The following is a 17,534-nucleotide window of genomic DNA, read 5'->3' as shown; positions in this document are numbered from 1 at the left end:
CTAGTGAGACCAATGTTTTTGCATTGTTTAACCAGTCTCTGACGTTAAAGGACATCTGCATTAAACAGTGTTTTTCCTGAGGATGGTAAAACTCCTACTGACTTCACTGATGCGGGACTGGGCCCTAAAAGAGGAAGGAATACTTGTAATTAAAAAATCCCAGAGAGCTGAAGATTAGAACTCCAGTCTCCTGTATTTAGCTAAAGGGTTGTTAATCTCCATATGCTGCACTGAAATGTGTTACCTGACTGGCTTTTGCTGTGTCGTCTCTTCTTTCTCCGTTTCTCAGACCCTCTTTGCCTTTCCTTGTCAGTAAGTGCTTGCGCCGGAGGGACTGTTGCGGAGCAAGAAGAATCAGTCACTGGCTCTTCTGAGAAGGATTTCTCCTGAGAGGTGTCCAGCAATGAGTCCACAGCAGGGTCATTTTCTTTCTCTGTCTCCCTTACCTCTGTATGCTGAGAACTCGACTCTTTGGTTGGAGTCATTTCAGCACCGTCAGGTGCTACTTCATCTCTGGTTTTAGCTTCATTCCCAACTGCATCACTTGGTTGTGACGTTTGTTCATTAGACACAGGGCCTCCTTCTAACTGATGGGGTCCGAACTCATTGTTTTTGTCTCCTGAGATGGAGCTGTTCAGTTCCTCTTCTAAACCAATGCAGTTGCCTGAAGAGCTGCTTGCAAACTTTATAGTTGTTTCTGGGTTCAATGGCACAAACACAATGGGGCTGTATTCCACGTTCTCTGGAAAGCTACATGAGCCGTTGATCTGCTGAATACTCACTCCATTGTTGGGCTGATGGGTTCCCTCAACTTCAGCTGAAGGTTGGAAGCTCCTGTCAGTACAGGGCTGTTGTAGCGAATTTCCTCCAGCTCCATCTTTAGGAAGCACTTCGTTGGAAGCTGGTGCCTCTTTGACAACTTTACCGGTAGCCCTTGCAATGGCAGCAGTTTCTGAGGCAGGAGTGTTTTCTGTGTGCTGATTGCTATCCTTTTGCTTGGTCTCATAGGCACTTTCTTTCGCTGCTGCTGCTTCTGAAGCATCAACGCTCTTTCCTTTAAACGGACAACACAGGGTCAGGCACAGCTGTTCAGTCTAGTGTGTGGCCGTCAACCAACAACAATGGGTTGTCTGAGTGTAATCTGACCACCTGCAATGTGCCCCGGGCTAACGGCTCAGGGCAAAGGGGCCAATGAATTTATAATGGCCACATGCGGTCAGGAGCTTTTTATGTCTTATCCAAAAAACTACCCATTCCCAAAGCTTAGTGACCCCTAACATCACATGGGGGCATTTGGTTCAGAACTTAGACTCCCACACAGCAAAGCACTTCAGCACATACTTAATTTCGAGTATTTGCTTAGCTCCCAGTGACGTTAATCAGTTTCATTCCTACTGAAGTCAATGGAACTTAAACATGCTACACAGAAGCCAAGCTGAGGGGAGCTAAGGGTCAAAGAATTCCCAGCTGGCATCATGGGCCTGATCCTGCTGTCCAAGCCTGATTGCAGTAAATAGCTCTGCCTGAGACAGGCCTTCAGAACTGCCCTTGTTCTGGGTTTCTCCCATCCAAGTACCAACCCAGCCTGACCCTGCTTTTTAAAGGGATTGCAGGATGGCTGCAATTTGCAAGTTATCTCTTGTGGCAAGCCAGGTGATGCCCTGCAACAATATCATTGGCTGGTTTGCATCTGGGAAGGGAGGCTACTGCCTCAAAAGCTGAAAGGAAGCTCACGCTGCAAATTTAGAAAATAAGTATCTCTCAGGTAACATTTCCGGAAGTGCCAAGTCCCTTGGAAAATGGGACTTAGTCACTTGCACACTTTTTTTGAAAATGATTCCCCTTGTCTATTGATCAAATGCACCAATTCAAAGAAGAGAAGTTCCTGTGTATGTGTAATGCCGACAGACCCCGATCGTCGGCAGATGGGATTGAACCTGGGGCATCGGGAGCTAAGTGCATGAGCCTCTACTGCATGAGCTAAAAGCCAGCTGACTGTTAGCTAAGGAGTAGAGCAGACTCATTTTATCTCTCTTTAAGTGGTCTTGGTGCCACTAAACGGGACATAACACTACACCCAGAAGGTGTGTGGGTTACATATGTATTTCTTTGCTACAATATTTGCAGCAGGCTGGAGGTTAATGGTTGCAGGTATGGTTGGTCTTTAGTCTTACCAGGCTCCCTCTCGTTCAGCGTTTCGGCAGGTGAGGCTTTAGGAGCAGTGTTCGGCTCACTCTTGTTCTTAGCCGTTTTCCGCAACTGGAAACCTTTCCTTATGTCGGCCAGCAGGGCATCAATAACACACACCTCCTCCTGCTTCACGGCCCCTTTCTTAACTAGTGGTTAAACAAAAATGGGGAAATGGCTAACGTTGCACTCCTGGGGCATGGTCAGTGATAGTTGAAAGCGGTGGGATTACCACCCAGGGTATAGGCTGGGGAGAGAGGGCCTAATTTTCCATTGCCGTGCCCCTTGTGTAATCACCCGTTCCAGGGCAAAGTGGGTGTCAAACTCTGTCACTCTGATCTGGCACCATTGTACTCCCACTGAACCTGTGTAAATGACTATGGACGGTGAAGGGCAGCGAAGAACCTGGCCCAGAGCCCTGGCCAACCAGGGTCGGCACCTCTAGTATTCTCTCCCCTTTGCCCTATGCCAAAGTACACCTGTGGCATCCTGCAGGCCAAGGCCTTTACATGGCTCCTGTTCTGTATCTTGAATTTTACTGAAGGTGAGGGAGGGCTAATCTTGTTTCTCCCCGTTGCTGCTGTCTGCTGCATGGTGGTAAGGGGTCTCTTTATGGCACCCAAAAGCCTTCAGCCATAAAACACTCAGAAATCTACGCTGAATGCTTATTACTGGAACATTCAGGCAGGAAGAGTTGGGAGCTTCTATCAGTCCTCACATAGCTGACTATGGATTGTATGCAGTGTTGTTGTAGCCATGGATGTTAGCTGACTATGGATTGTATGCAGTGTTAAGCCAGGATATTAGCAAGACAGACCTCAAGAAGAGGTCTGTGTAAGCTCAAAAGCTCGTCTCTCTCCCCAACAGAAGTTGGTCCAATAAAAGATATTACAATCCACAGAGAGACAAGGGGGTGAGGTATGTACATCTCGTTGTAAAGAAACCCTTTTGAATACTCACTGATCTTCCCATTGTCTCCCTTTTGTCTCTTAGCCTCTTCCGCTTCCAACTGCTTCTTCCTTTTTTCTGCCTTTGCAGCTTGTTCCTTCCGGTCCTTGTTTTCCTGGAGCCAGAGAAGAGTCACAGGGGATGTTTGGTTAAATATCTGGTAGCAAAGCCAACTAAAGGGAAGATGGTTCAGTCTATTCACAGCTTGTTGCAAAACAAGGGGGAAATCCTGGCTCCTCCCTCCCAGAGAGATCCAACAGGCAGCTGGGTGCTGTGTGCTCCCCACTGAGGGGTGAAAAGGAGCGAGCGTGCTTGGCCGGGGCTCCATCTCCATCCCACAGTGTGGCATGGGGATGGGCAGCAACTGGGTCCATTGTCCAGACTCCCCATATACTGGGGATGGACAGCAGGGTGAGGAATCTCCCCACACTGGCTGCAATGGACCCTGAAACCCTTCCCCAGCTGCGACAAAACCCTCTTTGAGCCAAACCTGGTTGCAATCGGTTTCTGACCCACCATAAATCCACAACTTTTCTACAAACTTATCCTGGAAGAGAAAGTGTCCTGGGTCTATCACTCAAACTCTGGGTCAATGTCAACCTCTGGCCTAGCAGCTCCAGGTTGGTAGTGCAAAGCTCACTGAGCTCCATCCTCACTCAGCAAAGGGGTTCCTTCATTAGTGCACATTGCAATCTGAAAGCTCCCTGCAGATCTCAGTCAAATCCCCAACCTGGCTGTTTCAGTACCACACTCAGAACCCAGTAATGTCAGTGGCAAAAATCCCATGGACTTTAGCAGGGCAAGGCCTTAGCTCAGGAATCTGACCCTCAGGTTCATATCCTCCAATGTGATCAGATGGTGCAAAGTGGATAGATTCCAGCTAGAGATGGCCAGTGGTGAACACTTCTTGCAGTCCTGCACACCTGGCTTGGGGACATGCTGAAAGATGGATGGAATAGGGCAAGGAGCATGGTGGGGTTGGCTGAGAGTATGGCGGAGCAGAGCTTTGTTACGCCAATTCTCCATTGGCATATGGTCCATCAGGGACCTTATGCCCGTGGAGAAGTTAGAGCAGCCACTTGGTTGCTCTAATTAAAGTCAGGGCTGGGCCAATGCTGAATCAGAGGGTCATAATGAGCTCCTCGATGGTCCTGCCCTCACCCGCTGCACCAAATGGAGCTCAGACGTAAGGGAAAACTAGATCCTATATACTATCTGAACTGATGCATGTGTTCCAGCACCTGGATCCTACTACATAATATTCACAAATGCAAACCTTTAGTGCTCTAATGAAGAGATCCCTGAAGGTTTTCATGGTGCAAAATATATCTTCTAATGACAGCTTGTTTGCATCTTCACAGAGATAATTTGCAAGTTCCCCCTTCTTCCTTTCAATGATTTCAAACTCCTCCTCCAACTTCTTTGATGCATTTATGCTGTCCTGAAATGCATTTAGGCCAAGTTACAAAGCACTGTGCAAGACATTGCAAGGAAAGATTAATGGAAAAAATAGTTAGAATGACAATGTAACAAGAGTTCAGTTCCAAGGCCCAGATCCGTGGCTGTGGCCCAGGAGCTCCTGGAGCAGTTAGGAGAAGAAGTGCAAAGATGGCTTGGGTTCTCCCTTATCCCTGCTCTCTGCCTTTTTAGTCAGTACCTGCTGGTCATGGCAAATGAACACAAAAAGGTTGTGTGGCATCCACATTCATTTTCAAATAGGAGAGGCGATGAGGGGACAAATGTTTCCACTCTTCACTCCTCCCTGAACATGCTGCCTTTGCAGAGTCTTGGCTCTCCTCTCCTCAAGTGAGGGCACTCCTTTCACTGACCTGGATGGGCGTCTCATACTGGGTTTTCACGTCATCTTTCGAGGACAAAACCTTTCGTTCAAGTTCCAGCAGCTTCTTTAAATTGGAACTGGATTCCGCGCGTATGATTTCAAGATTAATTCTGAAAATGAACACAAAGCCGCAAGAGATTAAAAATAGTTCCCTTCTTGGAGGGCTGGGCTAGCTAGAAGAGAGGAAAAATCGCAATGATTTCCCGCTCCCCTCCCCCTTTTCTGTTTCCCAGTGATTCTATGGTATTAAGCCTGTGTAATCCGAGGTAGCACCGCAAGGCAACACGGCCTAGTGGCTAGGGCACTGGACTGCACTGGGAGACATGAGTTCCATTCCTAGCTCTGCTATTGATCTGCTGTGCCTGAGACAAATCACTTCACTTATCTCATTGCCTCTGTCTGACTGGCCCATCAATTGCCTAGCATGACAGGGCCCTGCTCTCAGTTGAGGCCCTTAGTTACTACTGTGATGCAAATAATTCGTGAATTTAGAATGGGCTTTTCAAAGTGCCTCAGTGACTTAGGAGCACAACTCCATTCACTTTCAATGGTGTTTGTGTTTCAATGGGGCTGTGCTCCTAAGTCACTTAAACACTTTAAGGTGGGCTTTTCAAATTCCCCGATAGTACAAAGCATCACCAGCTAGAATGGATCATATTCATATTTGCTCACAATTATCTGGCTGTGCAAATTCTCAGGAGACATTTGTCCACATGCATCTTGTTGTGCTTAATGTTCTGTTCTCAAGAAAAAATGGTCACTAGTGTAAGAGAGATGAAAAATCCAAACAGTCCTCCCAAAACCTTCAAGCAACACAAACACCTCTTTGCCAGCCCCATGAGGAGAACATCCCCCAGCAGCACTTATGTAGAGAAGGCTGGGTCTAACTGGAATCTTGTGTATTATACATTTGGAAAGGGATATATACCGACTTTAATTGTTTGGCTTCACTAACACATTAGAGAGACTAATCTACAGATTCAGGGCTCTTCTGAAGCTGCTAGGCTATTGTCCCTGAATACAGCAGTGACAGGTACTTCAGCACTGCTTATAGGTAGCTAGGATTAAAAAGATAGAGCCTCCTTGAACTCCATACCATTTCTGTGAACGCCTGCAAAGCAGAATTAATTGAATGCAGCACAATTTCTGACCCTACTTACTGGCTTGCTTATTGCTGAACCGTGCATATAGCCAATTTGCATTTTAAAACGGCTCCAGAATTTGCAAAAGGAAATCCTTTGGTTAAAACTAGTTGAGTCTCTATCCGGTTAATGAATGGATTATGAGAACAGCCACTGAATCTGGGTGGTTCTCCTTTTTTTAATTTAAAGTAACAGGTTCTCAATCCTACCCGGCTGCCTTTGAGACACATTCAAGGTCCTTGGGAAGCTGTAGGAGGTCTGTGTGACTTTTCTCTACTTCCTGAAACAGAAACGTTCGTTATTTTTGTATTTATTTTTCATACGCAGTGGTGCACAGTGGGGGGAGGGGAGGCGGAGGGGAAGGATTACGAACAGAGGGAATGACTGGTATACACAATGTTTAATTCCCACCCCTCTCCCCGCTGTTTGTTTAGCAGGATTCAGAATGGGATTGGCTGTTTCTATGGTTGCAAAGACTATCCAGAATTATAAGAGTACGGATTAAGAAAAAATATACAAGAGTATTGAAAGGGCTATGAACCCTCATGCCTCAGGGTGGAGAGCGATCTCTAACTGATGGGTGGTTAGGAAGGAACTTTCCCAGTAGATAGATTATTCCAGAATTTCGTACTGCGCGGTTTCTTTTACCTTCCTCTGAAGTGCAGAGTCCAGGCTACTGCTGGAGGAAGGATATTGGACTAAAAGGACCATTAGTCTGATCCAGTCTGGCAATTCTCATGGGCCTGTGTATGCGTTAAGAATATCTGTGTCCTAGTTTATCTGCCTGCCTGCCTGCCTATCTATCTACTTACTTATACAATGTGATGGGGCAAGGCCAGATGGCTACAGTAAAGTAGTAAGGAACAGGTATGTTAGTCCCAGGCTAACCGAATCCCTAGTACCATGGTAACCAAATGGCAGTTGCTCCAGGTTAATCAAGACACCTGGGGCCAATTAAGTTCTTACAAAAAGGCAGTGGAGACAGCCACATTGATTGGGCCACCTGAAGCCAATCAAGGGCTGGCTGGAACTAGTTAAAAGCCTTCCAGTTAGTCAATGAGATTCGGGTGTGAGGAGCTGGGAGCAAGAGGCACAAGGAGCTGAGAGTGAGAGAGTGTACTGCTGGAGGATTGAGGAGTACAAGCATTATCAGATACCAGGAGGAAGGTCCTGTGGTGAGGATAAAGAAGGTGTTTGGAGGAGGCCATGGGGAAGTAGCCCAGGGAGTTGTAGCTGTCATGCAGCTGTTACAGGAGGCACTATAGACAGCTGCGATCCACAGGGCCCTGGGCTGGAACCCAGGGTGGGCCTGGGTTCCCCCCAAACCTCCCAACTCCTGATCAGACACAGGAGGAGTTGATCCAGACTGTGGGTTCCACAAGAGGGGAAGATCACTGAGGTGAGCAAATCCGCCAATAAGCGCAGGACCCACCAAGGTAGAGGAGGAACTTTGTCACATCCACCATCTTTGCCAGAGTGTCCGAGCACCTCAGCTTAGCAATTTGGAGTCGGCTAATTTTTTTTAAGGTATCACAGTAAAAGTGAGACCCCCCAAAAAGATCTGAATGCACAGGATTGGCAAGGGAAGAGCTAATGAACAGGACAATAAGACTGGCATCACTGGCAGAGGAGAGGGAGAAGTGGTAAGTTCTGAGTGCCAGGGACTATTTTTTTTGGTTCTTTGTTTGTACAGCACCTAGCACGATGGATCCATGACTAGGCATCCTAGCCACATGGTAATACAAAAACTAAATATAAGGGAAGCTAAGCAGCAGTGAGAAAGCTATGAAAGATCTTGAAGCTTGGGCAAGAAGCTTGAATGTGATCTGGTAGAGAAGAGAGAGCCAGTGGAGCACACTAACATTGGAGGTGACTTCACTGGAGCTATGGGCCAGGAATATGTTCCTGGCAGCTGCATTTTGTATTGGTTGGAGTGGGGTGAGATGAGCGTCAAAGAAGCAAGAGAGGAGGAACTTACAGAAATCAAGGTGGAAGATGATTAGGACTTGGATGAGATTCTTTGCTTTCTCAACTTGTTGCTTAGAATTCTTTTAAAGCTAGGCAGCACCTGCAGCCCAAGTACTATGAGCCCAAGCAAATCAAGCTATCGCTCCAGTACTATGCAAATATAATACCGACAGACCTCGGTCGTCAGTGGGCGGGATCAAACCTGGGATCTCTGGAGCTAAATGCATGAGCTTCTACTGCATGAGCTAAAAGCCGTATGGCTCTTAGCTAAGGCTGTAGAGCAGACTCATTAACCTCTCTCTAAGTCAGGGGTTCTCAAATTGGGGGTCAGGACCCCGCAGGGGGTCAGGAGGTTATTACATGGGGGCTCTTATGCTGTCAACGTCCACCCCAAGCCCTGCTTTGCCTCCAACATTGATAATGGTGTTATATATATTAAAAAGTGTTTTTAATTTATAAGGGGAATTGCACTCAGAGGCTTGCTGTGTGAAAGGGGTCACCAGTACAAACGTTTGAGAACCACTACTCTAAGTGGTCTCGGTGCCAATAGATGGGACAGAGCACCACACCAGGAGGTGTGGGGTTACACCAGGAGGTGTGGGGTTACAAACAAGTGAGGAGCATATGAACACAAGCACATAACATCAACCAACGGTATGGCTGGAAAAATAGTTCATGTCCAACCAAAATTCCCAAAGGAAACTGCAGTAGTACCTCCAGAATATGGTGAAGCAGAGTAATACGGGTTTGGTTTGCTTTGGTTTCAGTTAGTTTGAGTAAAGTGCTAATTTTAAAGCCATCGGCATCTCCAGTGTGACTTCCCTGAAAGACAGAAAGAAGAGGCAGGAATAACTCACGTCAAACTCAAAACACTTATTCTGTATTTATAACCTATACATGCAAAAGAAAGAAAAAAAGTTCTTTTGATCCATAAAATGTAATGATCTCTTAAAAACAACAACAAAAAAAGATTTCTTACGTAGTTAAGAAAGTTTCCAACTTTGAGAATCAGTTGACAAAAAACTGGCAGGCGATGGGTCGTTAGAAGATCTGAAAAATAGAGGTATCCTTTACATAAGGGTCAGCTTCAAAACTGAATGTTTCCCAAACTGGATCAGAATTTCCATTGTACCAAGGCGGGATTTCCATACACTAGAACCTCAAAGAACCTCAAACACCAGAGTTACGGACTACAAGCAAGACACCATGTGAAACTGGAAGTAACCAATCAGGCAGCAGCAAAGACACTTCTCCTCCTTCCCCAAAAAGCAATACAGGCACAGTATAGCATTTGCATCTTAAAGGTAGGCACATCTGGGCTGCCTGTCTCCACCCCCACATGCAGGGCAGCCACTTCCAGCTAAGAGGTGAAGACTCTGAGGCTGCCAGCCCAAGGCAGCGAGAGACAGCAGAGTAGGAGGGAGCTCAGCTGCTGCCAGAGCCTGGCCTGGAGTGTCAGCTGCTGGATCTGGAGCCCGAGCTGCACTTTGTTCAGAGTTACCAACATCTTAGAGTTACAGACCTCCATTCCTGAGGTGTCCATAACTCTCAGGTTCTACTGTATTTGTAACCCAAACGCTACTGCATGCTGTCTCATGTGGAAGAAGACTAACAGGAAACAGACTTTAATCAGACCCGTCTAGCTTCATTGGTTGGGCTGAGTGAAAGGTTTGGTTGATTTGTTGGACATTTTTAAGTGCTTTCATCTTTATTAGGAAAATATATAGAGACTGTTTCTCTCCATTTACACTAGTGTCACACTGCTGTAACTCCATTGACTTGAATAGAATTACTCCAGATTTACATTGGTGTAAGTCAGAGAATCAGGCTCCAGCATTTTTATCTTAAAAAGCACTGAGGCCTGGATCCTGAAAGGCGTTTGGGCTCCTCACTTTCATTGAAATCAGCGGATATTAGGAGCCTAAACAGCTTTGAGGATCTTGGCCTTAGAGCCTGCCCCAGTGCACAGTGAAAACAGTTTTGAGCAATCCTTGCAATTATATCCTAGCCAGTGTATCTCTACCTGCTAGTCCTATTGTTCTCTAGTGGCTGGGGTGACCAGGGAGCTGCTTATCAGGATGTGAAGGACACAAGGTGTGTCCTCGCTTATCTCCCAACAGTAAGTGCTGTAGCACCAACAGAAGGAGCGCTGGAGGCAGCATCAGGAACATCCAGAGGCAGGCTGCATGGTCGAAGCCTTTCTGAGCGTTTCACACAAACCCCAGCACCCCCTTATAATTCCAGCTGGTCAAAACTGTGGCACAGCATGATGGAGTCAGACTTTCTGGGTACATTGCTCTCGACAGTGGAGATGGAACATGATTCCAAGTCCATTGACGGCAATGGAAGTTTTTCTCCTGACTTCAGTGGGCTTTGGATCAGGCCGACAGAAAATTAATTTATACTCTGTATTTTTTCCTGTGGCCAAAAAATAAAATCTGCAAGTACAAATTCAAACCCTGGAAAGGGCCCCAGAAGTGGCGCTAGTGACTTTATTTACACTAGGGGGAGATCTTGAATAAGAATCGCTCAGAATCACTCAGAACATTTTATTCCTTCCTTTCTCCCCTGCTGCCTTTTTTCCAGAAGCATTTCCCATTCTGTTCTTTTCATATCAGCCCTGCGCTCCTTAAACAACTTCACACACTCCAAAACAGGAAGCATAACTTATGGTGAGGGCTACCACATGATCTACCAAGGTATATCCATAGTGGCCTACATCGCTGCTGTATCCGAGTACTTCCTATTTAGAAAAGCAAACATAACAAACTTTCTCGTCCTGCTCAGTCTGTAGGACAAAGAGTTTTGATTAGTTTATAGGGGGATTTGGGAGTGTGATTTTTTTGTGGGGTGAGGCGGGATTGTGTGTGAGGAATTTATTGAGGGAAAGCTCAGTTGAAGAATTTGTTTAGCATTAACTTCTAAACGTGGTCATTCTTTACTCCTGCAAGAGTGAGTTCTGTAATCTAAAACCTGCTTCTCTGAAACCTGTGTCACTTGTACCAACAAACCTCTGACTGGTTGACAAAGTCGTCGTTCAAGAGGACTGTATCCTGGGGGTCATAGAGGGTGAAGTGTCCTCTCTTTGGTACCTAGTGCCAGCTCCATGGCAGGGCTTTGAACATCAGGAAAGACAGCTTGAACTACACTCCGTGCTCATTGGTGAGCCAGGGAAGAGAGTGGAGAAGTAGGGTGATGTGTTTATAGTTGCCAATGGTGTTAAGCAGACAGGCTGCTGAGCTTTGTACCTGTTGGAGATTTTTCAAGGCTTGTGGCTCTATTCCTAGTTATGAGTTGCAATAATTTAAACTTGGTGGCCATGAATGCATGGGCCATCCTGGCCAGGTCTGTGTCTGGTAGGATGGGGGTGCAATCTTCTGGCTAGTTGCAGATTTGCATATGTATGAGATGGAGACAACAAAAAGCCACTTCTTCTTTAAATTCTCGAGTAAGATAGATATATGCCCACAAGCTGAAATAAGGCCTTACATGGCTCTGAACATAACATGCTGAGGGGTGACGCTGTCCCATTTACCTTCACAGGCTTTCCTGATCGCTTCTGCTTTTGGCTGTAGCATATCTAGGACGACGGTGGTCTCTTCACATGACAGCATACACTCAATCCGCAGCTGGTAGCTAAGAGAGGGAGCAGGCACAAACATACAGTTATGCTTAACAGATTCCTGATCCTCCCAGCAGAGTCTCCCCCTTCCCATTCCCCAAACCCATCACACTCTAACCTCTGCCAAAAACCATATCCAGGCTTGTGACCAGCTACCATGTCTGCATCACATTGATACTGCACAGCTCTGTCTGTGGCTTGGGGATGTTCTTTCTCAATGGCAGGCCATAAGTGGCAGAACGGAGATGGTGGCTCCTGCTGTAAAGGACACGCTGATCTCAGTGGAGAGGGAGGACGGTTACGTGGCTATTGGGAGATCTGGATTCTATTCCTGACACTCCAAAAGCCTTCCTATGTGACTTTGGGCAAGTTACTTAACCAGCGGGCCCAGGGCCTATGCCAGCTTCTCCCATCTCAGTAGGAGAGATTGTGCTGGAGCAGTCACATTCTACGGGGCCACAGACATCCCCTTCAGCTTGAAAAAGAGGCGGCACTAACTGTGGAAGGGTATGTCCATCACTTTCTGTCATCACCATGTGCTGGCAGGGATTCCGATTGCCTTACAACTCTTTCCTCTGGCAGCAAACCCAGCAGAAGGGCATTGGTGCTATCCCTTCCTTCAGTACAGCAATCTTACTAAGCTTCAGTAAATGGCCAGGTTGGCCCAGCGATGCGTAACTAACATTTAACTGTACCAGTGTGTCTGCTCCTCTCTGACACAGAGACTACTCCTCTACCTTACAAGGGTGAGGATGATTAATATTTGTAAAGCACTTTGAGAGTCTCTGATGGAAGAGGCATGTGAAATGCAAATAAATACATAAGTGCAACACTATAATATGACTACAAATAAACAAACAAATAAGACAACTATGGAGTATACTAAAAACATTTTAAGAAAGGCTTAGTTTTAATGCAACAAACCCATTATAAGAAATTTTTTTTTGAGAAGGCCTTTCTCTAGTGTTATCACAATAAAAGAGAGAGACTCTTTAAAGCTGATTTTCCCTAATTGCAGCAAACATCTCCGTATTCAGAATGTTCTGCAGAGTCATGCTCTAATTTAGAGTACTTTCAGTATCCTTTGAAATGACACAGAGCGCTACAATCGGATTAAAAAGAGAAGCTTGCTGTTATGGAAAATAATATGCAAGCAAAAGATCAGCATAAAGTTGCTAATGACCTGCCTTACCTGGGAACCCTGAGAAGGAGAAGATAAAATTGATCTGCACTTGCTAACTTGGCTTTTTCTTCTTTGAAGGCTTTCAGGTTTTCTATCTAACAAGAAAACACAAGAGTCAAGACCCCAGAATTGCATCATATCTACAACCTTCGTGAATTGAATTAAAAGAATCTTTCCATCTAACCTCATGCTTTTCGGGTAGCAGCTTCAGTAACTGCTTCAGAACCTCTACATCAAACTTGGTCCTGTCCCCTTTTTCAATCATGTCAACTACCTCTTCATTTGAGCTGCAGAGAACAGGCACGTAATTAGAAGCAGCAACACAACAACAACACTGGCCAGCAACCTTTCACCATATGCTATTGATTATAGCTTACAAATGCTAGTGAGTGGTGCATAATTAGGCATAATTAGACAGGAAGGCTGTTCCATGGATTAGCGCAGTAACCTGGTACTCAGAATTATAAAAAGGGCAGCATGCTGGTTTTAGATGAGGCGCACTAATCCATTCTCGAGGTACCATTAGAGAAAAGGATATGGAGATTCTTCCCATCTGGTACTGATCACCCCGGGAGGCATCATTCCACATTAGACTGTGAGTATTAGTGCAGTGTGTGGTTATACTGCAAGACTTGTTTGCTTTAACTAACCAGTTTATTTTAACAAGTTTTAAATGTTATCACTCGTGTCATTCACAGGCCTCCACTGAATTACATTATCTACAATTGCCCTGAAGGCTCAAACCTTACAGAATTTAGTTTGGTTTTATTTATTATCTTTACACTACTAATTGGGAACACAAAAACCAAAGGTTACACATCAGGTTTATGTCTTTAGGCACCTAAAAATCTGGCCCATTTCTCGCTGTGCCTCAGTTCCCCCCTGTAAAATGGGGTATAAATAGCACTGTACTTCCCTGCTGGGGTGTTGTGAAGATAAATACATTTTAAAAAATTTAAAAATTTCTCTTCAGTAGATAGCTATAATAAACTGAACACAAGAGGGACTGATAACGTAGGAGTAAGTGGCCACTGTCTCAAATAAAATTACTGTTTTCCCTTCTTGTGTTTACCTTCCATTACTTTTACCACCATAACATAAGCGAGATGCTTTAAAATCAGTAACTGTGGACATGAATAGAGATATGTAATGTTGTATCCTAGAAAAATTATAAACAGATGAGATTGAACTAGCTGTCTTCCTTGTTTGTATTTAGGCATGTCATTTTATAGTCACTCCGATGGTCATTCATTCGCTCTATGTCTTAGCATCCAGAATGTGTTTGAACTGTGGGAAGTATACTGTCCTGTGTCATCCTTTCATTTTAAATCTCAAATACAATCTTTATTGTACTGTCTCTCACTACAAACATTTAGGCTGTGATCCTGCAAATAATTCAAACAGTGAATAGTCCCACTGAACTCTGCTGCTGAGAATAAAATTACTCATTTGTAATTATTTGTATGGCCAGGCCCTGGATGTCTTAGGAAGAAGGATGGTCAAGTGGCTAAGGGATTAACTGTGGTCTTGGGAGTCATATGGATTTTTCAGCCCCTTACAGAACTGTCTGCTACAAACGCCATGCTAATTTCACTTGCCAAACTGTTGCTTTATTCAACAACTGTGAAAACAGTTCATAGCTTACCATTTAAATTGCTTCAAAAATATGTTCAGATTGAGACTCTTCTTGGAGTCTAAGAATGTGATCTGTTTAAGAAATAATAATTTTTGTTAAGCCATGTGCAGTAGCCTTTCACTGTAATCTTCAGATGATGAGAAACAGCCCATTACCTCCTTTGGTTCCACTTTCACTGGGGTAGCTGCTTTCTCTTTGGGCTTTGTTTGCGGAAAACAAAAAAGCTGCTCAATACTCATGTAATCAGGCTCTATAGTTTCATCGCTGCCGCTGCTCACTGATGCCCACATGGAGCGACTTTCTGAAAGAGACGAGGTACTAAGAGTGTTTCAGAGGCATCTGAAAACTCACCACATCAAGACAATGCCCCTCACCACATCAAGACAATGCCCCTCACTACTACTGTTGCCAACCCTCCAGGACTGTCCTGGAGTGTCCAGGAATTAAAGATTAACTGTTAATTAATGATTAGATCATGGGATGAAACCCCCAGGAATATGTCCAACTGAAATTGGCAACCCTACTTACTAAAAAGGAAACCTTGAGAAAGATGAATGCAATAAATAAGAAAAGAGGCAGATTAGCCCTGGACCTCTGTTAATTATTTAAAAGTGGCAGCTCCCACAGGATCCCAAATGTTTGAAGGTGGATTAAACAAGGGAATCTACAGCCGCCAGTGATTTAGCTGAGCTGAAGGCAGCAGCTGAGCTAAATGGGATTGACTAACTTCTGCTTGCTCTAGCTGATTGGCTACATATTGCAAAGTCACAGGTGTGGCATGGGACGCCAAGCGCCGGTTACGTTATCATCTTTGCCTAGAATACGCAAGGACTCCTGAAAGGCAGTAACGCCACCAGACTCATTAGGAACCCGCTAAATACCTCTTGGGCCCCCCAGTAGGTGAAGCTATCCACAGTGTTAGTTATACTAGAGAGAATTCTGCTACATGCCGGAAGGGGAAGCTTCATTTGTTTGGGGGCTAAATTGTGACTTTACACCAAAGCACTGTGATGAGGGGAAGATGCCTTCAGGAGCTACCAGGCTTGGAAGGGTAGCACAGCTGCAGCTGTGTTCCTTAAAGGATACAGATGGTGTTCTGCTGCGCAGCTAACTGGGTTAGCGTGACTGTGGGTGGGCAGGGGAGGAAGGCATGGCTCTGTGGCTAGCACCCAGCCCATCTCCTTGCACGCAGGCACAGACACCAGCCACAGTCTGACCATTTTGCTTCTCTAGTCTCATTTTCTGGCTATGATCGCAATGAATTACTGAATGTGCAGCAATAGACACTGTGAGGTAACTAGTTCTGAAGCCTGGACCATAGGTGCTGGAACTCGGGCTGCTGCAGCACCTCCTGGCTTGAAGTGGCTTCCATCATATACAGGGTTTACAGTTTGGTTCAATGGCTTTCAGCACCTCTAGACTGGAGCCAAAAGTCAATGAAGCCGACGGGAAGACTCAGTGCTAGGGCACCTCAGGCTGTTTGGGAGAGGGGAGGGGAAGGGAGATATAAGGAAAACACTATTCACCCAGCTGCTAGCCCAATAAAATCCAGTGGAAGTGTCACAGTAAAACCTGACCCCCTCCAAAGGGTCCCCTGGGTAAGCACCAGTGCTGTATATTGCTAACGCTTATATATGCATGGGAAAGGGTTCTGGGAAGAGCTGAAGGTGTGAGTGTGGAATGAAAGATTCCTTTGCAGGTTGCAAGAGGCTGAAGAGGGAGGAAGGAGAAAAGGAACAGGTAACTCGATGATTCAGCTAGTCTCGAAGATAAGGAACGAAACTGCCGCTCAAGCCCAATGCACCCAAACAAGCTCCCTGCTACCAAACAGCCAAAAGCTTGTGAGAAAGGAGAGCTGAACCAGACAGACCTGAAGGGGGTTGCAAAACAAGAAAGATTGTGAAGGCCAGTGAGTGGAAGAACAGCAGCTGGTGTGTTTTGGGGAACCTAAGGGAGCCGCAGAAGGCCATTTTGGACTGATACAGAGAGCATGGAAGACGAGGATCCCTGGAGAAAAATGCTCCCGGAAGAACCCAGGGATTAAAACCCTCCTGAGAGCTGAAGCAAGTCGGAGATCAACAGTGGACCCTAGATGGCCTGCGCACAGGACAGAACTCTCGTGTACCCTTCCCCAGCCTTGTGTTGTGTGTGTGAGAGTATGAAAGTGGGTTAGGGCTTGGGCACTAACACTTTCTTCCTTCTGCTGAGTGACGTGGGGTGTACCCAGCACTCACTGCTGTTATTTGATTAATAAAGCTTTAAAACTAGTCACTTGGTGTACTCCTTCATCTCCTCCCCTAAAGATCCTGCGGCCTCAGCCTGATCGCCTGAAGTCCCAGGCAGATTGGTAACATAAATCTGTCACAGAAATAGATGGCATAGGACACACTGGAGGCAGCTATGTGTATGTGCGTCTCTCTACAGGAGCTACAAAAACAATGACTGAGTGCAGCATTAGACACACCTACCTCGTACCACATTGGAGGGCAGTTTCTGCCAGTTGAGTTTCTTCATTCTCAGGGTTGGAGTCTTCACCTTCTTGGGGAAAGGCCTGGCATAGCCCAAAGCATAGTCAACGTGGGCAACCACTACTTCCTCCACATTGCCTTCTGGAGGGGGAGGGGGTGGCATGCCCTCGAGGCCGGGCAGTAGGGGAGGAGGCGGAGGCACGCCTCCCATGCCGGGCAGTGGGGGAGGCGGCGGAGGCATGCCAGGCAGTGGTGGTGGGGGAGGAGGAGCTGACACAGCGGCCATGCCGGGCAGTGGTGGCAGGGGAGGAGGAGCTGACACTGCTGCCATGCCGGGCAGTGGTGGCGGGGGAGGAGGAGCTGACACAGCGGCCATGCCGGGCAGTGGTGGTTGTAACTGTTGTTCTTTCAGATGTGTTGCTCATATCCATTCCACCCGCCCTCCTTCCCACTGTCGGAGTAGCGCAAGAAGGAACTGAGGAGGCGGGCCGGAGGGGTATATATCGGCGCCATAGCGGTCGCACTTCCAAGAGGCGCCCT

At 46.2% G+C, this 17,534-nt stretch overlaps 1 protein-coding gene across 2 annotated transcripts in view; it reads right to left on the bottom strand.

Annotated features, from left to right (window-relative positions):
• LOC116819656 (inverted formin-2-like) overlaps positions 1-17,380 on the bottom strand; it is a 28,703-nt gene extending 11,323 nt beyond the window's left edge. For both annotated transcript variants that reach the window (XM_075065709.1, XM_032771589.2), the window contains exons 1-14: positions 16,995-17,380; positions 14,682-14,827; positions 14,536-14,597; positions 13,075-13,177; positions 12,900-12,985; positions 11,621-11,721; positions 9,065-9,135; positions 8,800-8,907; positions 6,327-6,397; positions 4,965-5,085; positions 4,412-4,576; positions 3,148-3,250; positions 2,175-2,336; positions 245-1,054 (exon numbers count right to left, since the gene is read on the bottom strand). In XM_075065709.1, coding sequence (XP_074921810.1) covers positions 245-1,054; positions 2,175-2,336; positions 3,148-3,250; positions 4,412-4,576; positions 4,965-5,085; positions 6,327-6,397; positions 8,800-8,907; positions 9,065-9,135; positions 11,621-11,721; positions 12,900-12,985; positions 13,075-13,177; positions 14,536-14,597; positions 14,682-14,827; positions 16,995-17,370 — 2,485 coding nt within the window. In that variant the 5' untranslated portion in view covers positions 17,371-17,380. The remainder of the gene's footprint in view (positions 1-244; positions 1,055-2,174; positions 2,337-3,147; positions 3,251-4,411; positions 4,577-4,964; positions 5,086-6,326; positions 6,398-8,799; positions 8,908-9,064; positions 9,136-11,620; positions 11,722-12,899; positions 12,986-13,074; positions 13,178-14,535; positions 14,598-14,681; positions 14,828-16,994) is intronic.
• Positions 17,381-17,534: the final 154 nt, after the last annotated feature.

This window comes from Chelonoidis abingdonii, chromosome 4, assembly GCF_003597395.2.
Source record: "Chelonoidis abingdonii isolate Lonesome George chromosome 4, CheloAbing_2.0, whole genome shotgun sequence".
Lineage (NCBI taxonomy): Eukaryota > Metazoa > Chordata > Testudines > Testudinidae > Chelonoidis > Chelonoidis abingdonii.
This window is presented reverse-complemented; position numbering and strand designations above follow the sequence as displayed.